At 33.2% G+C, this 11038-nt stretch overlaps 1 protein-coding gene across 1 annotated transcript; it reads right to left on the bottom strand.

The window, feature by feature from the left end:
- Positions 1 to 1556: 1556 nt before the first annotated feature.
- Positions 1557 to 6628, bottom strand: LOC100249603 (protein EIN4). Its single transcript, XM_002270721.5, has 3 exons — positions 5966 to 6628; positions 3716 to 5502; positions 1557 to 2354 (listed from the first exon to the last, which is right to left on the bottom strand). Exons 2-3 carry the CDS (start codon positions 5453 to 5455, stop codon positions 1812 to 1814), a joined length of 2283 nt encoding a protein of 760 aa, XP_002270757.1. The 5' UTR covers positions 5456 to 5502; positions 5966 to 6628; the 3' UTR covers positions 1557 to 1811.
- Between the last annotated feature and the right edge of the window lie 4410 nt (positions 6629 to 11038).

Raw genomic sequence — 11038 nt, 5'->3', positions numbered from 1 at the left:
TATCAATCAAGATATGTCTTGACAAAAACAATCTTTGCACTCTTAGCTTGAAAGTAGCTTAACACTTTTTAAGAAATCTTCACTTTGATATTTTGTATCATCACACAAGACAATTAGATGATATTATTTTATTACAAATGAGACCTTATATAATTTTGAAAAAAAAAAAAGGATATATTTCTTGATTTTATCCTATCATTAAGGGTTTAATTATTTTTAAGGATTAATTTCATTCACATTGTTGAGGTTTGAATTAAATATATTTAATCATCATTAGTTTCAAATTTCATCGATTAGCACTTTTATGAATGTATTTTGTTTATAATTTTTTTTTATATAGAGATTTTAGGTACATTTATTTAACAATTCTTTAAAAAAAATAAAATTTATTTTCTAAAAAATGGATTTTATAAATCAAATGCATCTATTGGGATGTTAACTAATGAATTTGAAATTAATAGTGTCTAAGCGTATTTACACAAAATCTGGTGAGAAACTTAACATTTATTTTTAACTTATTTTTAAATTATATTACATATGATCAACACTCCTAAAAAATTCTATTAAAACTAAGAAAACATTGACCTATCTACCATCACCCCAAAATAAAAGGAATTCGAATTTTCAGCAAAAACCTACTAGTAGAGGAAGAACACCATCAAGACAAGAGATATAGGGCTAAAGAGTAGCAGAACTCTAAATCTGCCGGCCATAGGTATCCAGAAGAAACAAAGTTAAGACTTAACAATTATAAAGAAATTGAATAGTTTGTGCCATTCATTCTACTGCATATCCAAAATATGATATCAAAACAAGTACTTTTTGATGGTCTCCATCAACCTAACCCTAGTTGGAGTACCCTGTAAATAATGGTAACCTTTCATGGCTTTTTTAACCCTCTACTTGATCACATTATCCAAGGCTGCAATTTTAATACTAAATTGAATGAAGAAGCACAAGAGATGTGAAGCCAATTAAAAAATGTAACTATCTTATTCCAAACAATTTTTGTAGCTCATAGTACTGAATTCGAAACTTCCAAGGCTTGAGAGGACAAATAAATGGATAAATTTTTAGTCAAATCGTCTGAACTTAAGAAATATTTCTAAACCCATATCCATGGTTGTGAGGACAGTGATGTTGTCCAATTCTACAATTTGTCTCTGAATAGACCATTAAATAAGACTGAATCAACCAATGAATTCATATGCTTTCACTGTTGGTGCTTTAAGACAAGGGTCCCTTGGAAATTAAACAAATCCTCGTCTTTAGTGCTTTGAATAACTCCCATGAACAAACCCTATATATATATATATATATATATATATATATATATATATATATATATATAATAATTTCAATGGTATGGTGTCCACAAGCAATGCACACAAAAAGAAAGTGTTACAAATATGTACTTTTTATTGAGCTTGTCTGGTCTCTTCCTGAATCATTAGCCTCTTAGCGAAGGAAACTAGTAGAAAAAAATAGAAACAGTTCTTCAATCAAATGGCTTGACTAGTAGCCATGTTACATGCTGCTATTGTATGTCAAATATGGAGAGTTGAAGAGATCTGGGTTCTTTCCACCATTAAATAATGTTCAATAAGCTTGTACAATCCATTCTATAATAGTGTTCTTGAAATAAAGCTTGGTCATAGAAAATGGTTAGCAAATATAACAGTTACATTTCGTATACCAAGTTTGAATGGAGTTCAACAAATCAATGGCAGAATCTTGAAGGCCAGATAATCAAAGACCCAACAAAAATATGTTAAAGGATCTGGGGGGGACAAGCTGTCAAGTTTATTTCTTCACACCCCATCGTTGGCTCGCTTCAAGACTCTTCTAAGTTCATCTGCCATTCCTTGTAAAAGAACAGGCTTTCTAATAATGCCATTCATTCCCACCTGGATGCATCTCTCCCACAAATGCTCATCAGCGCTTGCTGTCAGGGCTATGATCAAAGGCCAACTGCGGCTGCGGAACTTTCGGATTCTTTTTGCTACTTCAAATCCATCCATTTCAGGCATCTGAAGATCCAAAAGAATGATTTGGAAAGGAGCTTCAGAAGGGCTAAGAACACTCAAGCATTCAAACCCAGATGACACAGCAGATACTTGGCAACCCAGCCTCTCAAGCAGCTTCTTGGTCACAGTCCTGTTTACATTATCATCATCAGCCAGTATAACTCGAAGTCCTCTGAACATAGAATTGGAATTTGGTTGTTCTGAGGAATTTCCAAGTCCAAAAATGGATCTCCCAAAAGATGGCTGGAGTTGAAACTTGAGAACAAGTGTCATGCTTTGTGCAAGACCTTGAGGGTTGGAGGATATCCAGATATTGCCTTGCATCATCTGCAGAATTTTTCACACAAAAAATCCAGTTAAAACTATCATCATGAAATAAAACATCAAACTGTACATGCATTCTAAGGTCCAGAAACATTGTTCTTCAAACTATTGACTAATTTAGTTAGAGAGCAACAATAAATGAAAATTCGGTAAACAATAGATGAGCTAATCAATATTTTTATTAAATGATAATGTGCAATCAAACAAGTTTAGGGGGGCTAAATTGCTCTCTACTGACCACATGCACGGACAATCATATTGTGACAACCTAATCAATCAAGTTTATGGATCGTCAAATATCTGAGACTAGAACATCATATATTCAGGAAGAATGGCAAAAGAAACAAGGAATAGGTTTGTGATCAGGTCGAGTTGCAATGGAAACAGCAGGGAACTGGTTATCTACTCTTAGTGGTCAAAAAAGATTTCTCACATTGCATTCCTCATTACTACTTTGAAATCCTTAAAATGGAATGTAATGAAACATTAGTATTAGGGAGTAATGCTACTATATTGCGCTGTACTTTAAACTAGATCAAAGATTTAACAAGCTTTTTTCACATATTTTATGAGTAGAACATTTCCTGGCAGTTACAAAAAGCTAGAGATGGAAGCAAAGCCTTTTTATCCTCCAGTATGGTGTATTAGCAATATCAATTTTGTAAAAAAAATTCATGGTGTACTAGAATTAACGGAAAATTTTATATATAACCAAAAAAGAAAAAAAAAAAAAAACTCATTTAACATTTTTCTTCCCATTTTTTTTTTTCATTCAGTGCAGTCTGTTTCTTCAGTCTTGTATTGACAAAAGCCTATTAGACAAACAATTGATTTTAGATGTTTGCTGTAAACCTTACCCTAATCCAATCCATTAAGAACTGACACGTGAGCAGGAGATCACCTGTCTGATAGTGGTTTCCAAAGCAGGAGATCTCATGAGGAAATGTATCAATTGCAAATATTAGTGTGTTCCAACCAACAAAACTGATATGTAAGCAACAAAAAACAGCTTCAGTTCTACACTAGAAATAGCTCATCCATAAAACAAGATAATGTTGGAACTTCATATGGCCAAGGAAATGGAAAGGTTTACATTTGTTTTATTTTCATTGGAAGGCACAAAATCCATTTCATGAAATGGAGGGATCACAAGGAAGGAAGAAAAAGAAAAAGAAAGAAAAGGGAAATGGCCAACACCAAAAATGAAGTGCAATAATAGAAATGCCAACAATGATCCTCTAGTTACTCGGACAGAAAGAGAGTCAGGTCATCAAAAATGTGAAATGTAATCACAAGAAATTTCTCTCACTACTAATGCATCAAAAGACATAATGAAATATGAACAAAGTATCCAGAATTCTCACCTGCACAAGCTTTTTGCACATGCTGAAGCTCAGACCCTCCTTATTTTCACCACTATTGTGCTTCCTACCAGCAAATTCTACAGCTGTGCTCAAGCCATATGACAGAGAACCTCCATCACTAATTTCAATTTCAAATTTTATACATGCATACTCATCTGGTCTCCAAATTCCCCATGTTTTATCATTCTTTCCATCACTTCCACTCTCTGAGGAAACCCGGAAAATAAAAGAACCACTTCCATCAAAGATATTCAACAGATACCCAACCATATGCAAAACTACTTGGAAAGTCCTTTTCTCATCACCAATCACCTGATCAGGCAAAGGGTTCCGAATATCAACTGCAAAACCAAAGCCTTTATATACACACAAGCACTTGGCAAGGCAAGAGGCTTCCTTAATCATGGAATGTAGCCGAAAAGGCCTCATCTCCAGTGGGAACCTTCCATTATCTTTTGCTGAAATTTCCATCACATCATTGATTAAAGTTGATAGTACATTGCTGGTTTTCATAATTGTATCAATTACAATTTTCTGTTTGAAACTCATAGTCTCATCTTGAAACATAGAAAGCAGGCCCAAAATTGAGTGCATTGGCCTCCTCAGCCCATGACTCATCACCTTCTGAAATGAGTTCCTTGCCTGGCTTGCCATCATTGCATTCTCCTTAGCTTGCTGCAGTGCACGATTTTGCTCTCCCAGTTTCTCCCTGGTTAGCTGAGACTCTTCAAGAACTGCAGCATGAGACAGAGCCACAGCCACCTGATCAGCAACCACTTCCACAATCTCCAATTCTTGATAGGTCCAAGTTCTAGAATTCACAAATGGAAGAACCAAAACCAGAATGGCATAACAGGTTTCTACCAACTCTGGTGTTCCTCCTTTGAAATTTGAAACCCGAAGCATTGGCATTCGAATTGCTGCTATAGCGCCTGAGTCATCAGACTCACCACTGCTAGCAGCCCCAAGTGCTGAATCTGGCCTCAAAATCCTCACTCCCTTGCTCGCTTTTATTTCCGATACATCTGGGTCATTAACTGATATAGAGAGACTACGATTTAAGGAATTCCTCACTTTCAACTCATGGGTCAGGTTCATCATTGTTCTATTTTCATTCGGCATCCAAACCGCACAGTTGTGCAGGTCCAAAGTCTTTGAAAGCTCAACCAGAGTGGTGTACAAAATGGTGTGCTTATCAAGTGACTTCCTAATTTCATGGGTCAACATTCGCACATGCCAGCTTGCTTCCTTCTGTTTCTTCATCATCCCAACCTCTTGGTCCAATTCCAATACATTTTGCTTCAAAAAGAGCTCTCTTACTTTCACTTTGAGAAGAAGAGGGATCAGAGTCAAAAGGGTTATTACAGTGGCACATGACACTAGAGCAGTGAGGAATTTAGAAATCGTGAGGGCCAGCATCAACTGGAATGAGTGAGGACCATAGTAAGTCCACACATTGAGCAAATGGGTCAGCCCACATAGGACTATGAATGCAATGAACTGAAGGAGGACCCATTTAAATGGCACATTGGAGCAGCTAATAAAGTAAAGAAGCTCAATGGGGATTGAAAAATAGGCTACTGCAATCAAGAGATCGCTCACTTTTTGGCACTCTAAAATGTTATGTATGCTCCAAAACCCCTCATCATCACAATTGCAATTGGCAAACCCATTATCACTGGCGGTGACAGAGAGGATTAAAGTAGTAAGCAATAATCCAGGAGCTAATGCTTTTAACATTGCACCCAACAAGTACCAGTTCAATCCATCTTTGAGTCTTCAAAGCCCTAATCACAAATGAAATAAAGAAAGTCTTAGAATTCAAACCCTAGAACCCAATTTTGTATGCTCCTTTCCTGAACCTCAATTCTTACAACATATACGTTTTAAAATTTTCCATTTTCCATTTTTCAAGATCTCACAAACCCAACTGCCTGATTTCAAGATCTAACATACCCATTTGCTCATAGCTTCCAATCTAACATTTTCCCCCTTTTCCTGTCTAATCAGAATGATATATTTTTTTGTACATTTCTCAACAATCAAATGAACTCATCTTGTTTCAATTCTACAGTGTTTTCTCTGTTTTAGTTCAAAACACAAATAGATGGAGAAAAACTTGGAACTTTTTCAATACACCAAAAAATAAAAATAAATAGAATAAAAAAAAATCAAGAAATAAACTGAAAACTTACCAATTTCCAGGAAACGAAACAGAAGCAAATCAAAGATGAACAAAAAAAAGGTTACCTAGAAGAACACAGCTCCCGGGGACTTTGCCAAAACCCCTTGAACCTTAACCCAATTCAAATCCACTTCCAAATCTTGATTAACGCTAATTAATATCAACTTGGTCAGTAAATATCACCACCACCCACTTTCCAGTGTTGAACTCTCAGAGCACCAATGGTAAGACACCGATCAATAGTAGAAAACCACCCACTTTCCATTAATATGATCCATCAATCAGAATAACAAAACGCCAAACTTGCCCCGACCTCATAAAATAAACCAAACCCAATTCACAACCTGGCTTTCAGAGAAAAAAAAAGCTGGTATAAATTGCATCTATTCAGGTATGATTCATCGAAGAAGAAGAAGAAGAAGAAGAGGAGAGAGGTTCAAGATTTTCTCTGATTCACCCATTTCCCTCTCCCCCCCTTTTATATTCTCCTTAGATGAAACAAAAAAAAAAAACAGAGAAAAAACAGAGAGAAAAAGAAGAAACGGAGAAAACACTTCCGAGAGAGAGAGAGAGTAGCAAATGGAAGAGTTTGGTTCGTTTCCTGTAAATATCTCTAACGTGACCTCTAATTTTTGACCACCATTTTCATCTACCCTCCTTTAATCCGTTCCAAAACAACCTCCTTATGATTCTCTCTGTATGCTTTCAAATATCTTGATTTCTTCGGAAGGTAAGAAAATAAGTGAATTAGATTAAATATTTTATCGAAACGTTTCCTTCCTTATAGTTTTTTAAATTTATTCCAAATCTTTTGCTTTTATTGCATTGATTCCACCGCAGTGAGGGAACCGGAGGATTGGAATGTGGGCCCCACTTTTTTTACGTGAAGAGAACCTGGACGCTCTCCCGACTGCATCACTGTCAGACCCAACGCAAAGCGATCTTTTTCTCTAGTCCAGAAATATGATTCTGTGTTTCTCAGGCGTAGCAATCTACTCGCTGATTGCTACCTCCCTTTCGCTACGTGGACTCGAAAAGGCATACCCAATGATGTGGACGCGATGACCTGGCATCCTTTGACCGTTACGCTGCGTTTACATTTGCGGTCAACTTTTGACTCGGAAGGCAAGCGAGGCAAGGCGAGGGAGGGATTTTGATCCACTGCTTCCGGAGATGTGGTCCGGCAGCACTGGTCACGTGATGCAAGTGATGGGGTGCATTAATATCAAGCTACCCTGGATATGGATTTCTGTGTACTTGGTAGAGGAAGGACGCAGATTCTGTCGTTAGAGAATTATTTTATTTTATAAATAAAAATATTTTCTTTCCAGGAGAAAAAAAAAAAAAAACTTTTTTCGAAATATAAAATTATGAGTATTTTCTTAAAGAAGGGTAATTTAAGATATGCTTGGTAGTAGATACCGTCAAATTAGGTATGAAATCAAGGTGGACTTACCATGCCACTTAATGGGCTTATGGCCCACCAAATAAAGTGGCATCAAATTAAATTTCATTTTTTACAAAAAAAAAAAAAAAATCTATTTTTTAAGATATAAATATGTGATAAAAAAAATTATTAAAAAATTGTTCATTAATGTTGTTCAACCATTTTAGTATCTATTTTATTTTGAAAATTCAAACTCTTAATAAAAGTTCATTTTTCTAACATTTTTTTTTCTTTTGCAAGCTTAATTCTTTCATATCTTCTTTCTTTTGCGAGCTTAACTATTTTAAGATATATATATATATATAATCAAAATCAAGAGGGAAAGATGACTAATTTAGCATCAAAATGAGTTAAGATACACTAAACATGCACATGGATCAAATTTGGACAACAAGCATGCAATAACAAAATAAGTCCAAACTAAATAGCTAAAAGGTGATATGATATACGGGAAGGATTTTCCAACATGCATAATAAGTCTATAGTGCAAATAAAAACTCAAAGAAAAATAAAAACAAGCTAAAAGAGGCTAAAATAATAGGTTTATACGAGAGATACAAAAACTAGACAGAATACAAATTGTTAAAAAATAAATCAAAATAAAATAGTTAGAGATGAGACAAAATTAAAACAAAAATTATAAAACATTATCAAAGTGTCAAAAATATAATCCAAAAGCCTAAAGTGCCTAAACATGCACAAATTATCCCATATTTAATCAAACATATTATTACTTAGAAATAAGGTAGAATAGCACATGATACAAAAAACAGAATTATTTTATAAGCTTAAAGGTAAGATAAAATCAAAACAAAAAATCTAAAGCAATTTCAATATGTCTAGAACACAAATTTCTATGAGGCCCAAACATGCACTAATTATCCCAAATTTCACTAAATATCTTACTCCTTAAAAATAGGACAAATCAACAAGTCATGAAAAAACATAATTATTTGACAAACCTAGAGGTAAGATAAAATTAAAAACAAAATTACACAACATATTCAAAGTGTCTAAAATAAATTAAAAGATTCTATAAGGGCCAAACATGTATCAATAATCCTAGATTTCGAAGAAAATTTCATATCATATTTAGGTCAGTACAGTAAGGAAAGATGCAATTAATTCTCAAGCTTGCAAAATGATTTTGGAGTGAAACCAAAGCATAAAACCCCATTAAAAAAATATAAAAATGTTTAAAAACCCATGAGCTATGACTGATTTGCAAGAACATTTCGAGGATAAAAAATAGGACAAAATCCGGACACTTGAAAAAACTAATTTATTCAATGAGCTTGGAGAAGGATTTTTCAATATATATATATATATATATTAAAACATCATCCAAGCCACAAAAAAATTTTAGGACAAGCTAAAAAGTTCAAATTTTAAAAAAAAAAATTTAAGGGTTAAAAACAAGGTAGCAAGTAAGTTTTGAAAATAAAAAATGTAGGTCTTTCCAATGCCTAAATTAGAATCCGTTTGGCAGTGATTTTAGGAAACACTTCCAATATTCTTAACACTTTAAAAATTTATTATTCAAGTATTAGAAATATTAGAAACGTTTTTTAAAATCACTACCAAATGCACTCTCAATTTCCATGGATTGATCCACATCCCCAACCCTCTAATAACCAAGGAAAGAAGCTCATGACAACGCGAAATAATCCCATTAAATTGAAATTTGTGACATTTATCCATGTTTCTAAAATCAAGAAAATCTTAAAATTGTAAGTATGAAAAATGAGTGATGTTGGCCAAAGGAAAGAGGCATAAACCGATTCACAGAACATTTAATCCTTCTCGACCTTTAAATGAGTATAAAATTGAACTCGTAAGAGGTATGAAGGGCAAAATTAGCACTCATACATGAAAAGAGATCTGAAATTAACAAAGAAACACCATAAATGCATTTGTTCTAATGTGAAATCATGTATTATGTATCAAAGAATATGACAACCATTTATTAAACTTAAAATAACCATACACTTAAGCCTCAAATGACCATGAGAGAAGGTTCAAATGGGCTGAAAATGATCCTTTAAAATCAGTTAGAAAAACCTTTCAAAAACTCTTAAAAATCATGAGAGTAACCATTAATTTTCTCAAACATAAAGGTAAGATCAAAGCCTATAGAAGGAGGTTTGACCTTAGGCCATGAAATTGACCATTAAAGTACCTGAAATCTCATCCAAAGAGAGTTTGAAAATGAGTTTTACAACCAAATTTGAAAGAAAAAATAAAAAAATTTCAAAAAAGGCCTCAAAAGGTATTTATATGGAAAATCTCTTTAGCAAATAAACAAACACTTTGTGGCTCTCAAATTTGATTTTAAAATCAATCAAAAAGATTTTCAAAAACTATTAAAATGAAAGGAAAAAGCAAAATCCCCAAAAAAGAAATCCAAATAAAAATAAAGATTTCAAATCCAAACAAAGCCTTATTTCATGATTTGATCAATAAGTTTGAAAAAGAGTAAAATAGCCCAAAAGAAATCCAGTGCATAACTAGGATAAATCAAATATTTAAGCAATCTCTTAAACAATCAAGGTGAATCAAGAGAAGAAAAGTAGAAGAACAACCATAGATCATGAACAATATAACCGACAATCCAATGTGTGACCTCTAATATCCACACCCAACAAATATATATCCTCAAATAATAAAAAGAAAAGAAGAATGCATTGTAAATGAAAGATAAAAAATGAAATTAAACCATATTTCCAAAGTTTCTCCTCATAAGTGACCAAACTTGTTTTTCAAGTAAGCTTCCCTTCTTTTTCAAACCATAAATTTCTTCCCATTTTTTAAAGTTCCTTTTCTCCCAAAAATACAGCAAAGTTTTCCCTCCCAAAATGTCAAAAAAATCTCTACTAAATGAGCCCCTAAGACCCTTTTTTATGGGGCAAAGAATGGTAGAGATTTGGACACATGTCCTTATCTTTTTCAAAGCCCAATTCTATTTAAAACCCTCTTAAACCAAGCCCAAACTCCCAAAATGCAACAAACTTATGCAAGGGAATGAAATGAAAGGAACCAAATATGATCAAAATCATGTCCTATGGGGAGAATATAGAGGGTTACACCCCTTAAGTGGAAAAAGGCAACCATGGATAAAATTATGATTACTATAAATAGTGAACAATGCCTCCACTTTTTAGAAAAAAAAATTTAATTAAAAAAATTAATAGAAAAATGAAAATTTACCCGATGAGGAGAAAAGTTATGTTACATTTAGATCAATGAATATTGTGTAAAAAAAATAAAATAAAATTCAACAAACTTAGTTCAAATTGATTGAATGTGTTTTGACTTAATCTTGTCATGGTTTTGAATATTCTAGAAAATGAATTTTGAAATATAGAATTAGAAAGTAAGTTGATCCTCTTGAAAATCAATTCTATTGGTTTATTTTAATTCTATAATACCTTAATTGTTATGGATCAACTTCCCAAACCAAGATTGTAATTAATGTTTTTCTTTGGAACAAACATCTTAGTCTTGTTTGATTTGATAATTACTTTTTTGGCTCTTTAATCTTGTTTTATTTTTCTATTTTTATTTTTTTAACTATTCAAGTTTATTCAATTATATTGAGACTTAGAATGAGTTTATTTGGATTTTAGGGTTATAATAATGTTTTCTGAGTGTTTTTATATCAACTAAGATGTTTACAAAGCTGAAAAGGTTG

Source organism: Vitis vinifera, chromosome 14 (assembly GCF_030704535.1).
Source record: "Vitis vinifera cultivar Pinot Noir 40024 chromosome 14, ASM3070453v1".
In the NCBI taxonomy this organism is placed as follows: domain Eukaryota; kingdom Viridiplantae; phylum Streptophyta; class Magnoliopsida; order Vitales; family Vitaceae; genus Vitis; species Vitis vinifera.
The sequence above is the reverse complement of the archived record's forward strand: the minus strand, read 5'-3'. Positions and strand labels throughout refer to the sequence as shown.

Coding starts and splice junctions, on each gene's coding strand:
- LOC100249603 (XM_002270721.5), bottom strand. CDS start 5,455: ATGTTAAAAGCATTAGCTCCTGGATTATTGCTTACTACTTTAATCCTC. Junction 2,355..3,715: donor TGTGCAAAAAGCTTGTGCAG/GTGAGAATTCTG, acceptor AAAATTCTGCAG/ATGATGCAAGGCAATATCTG.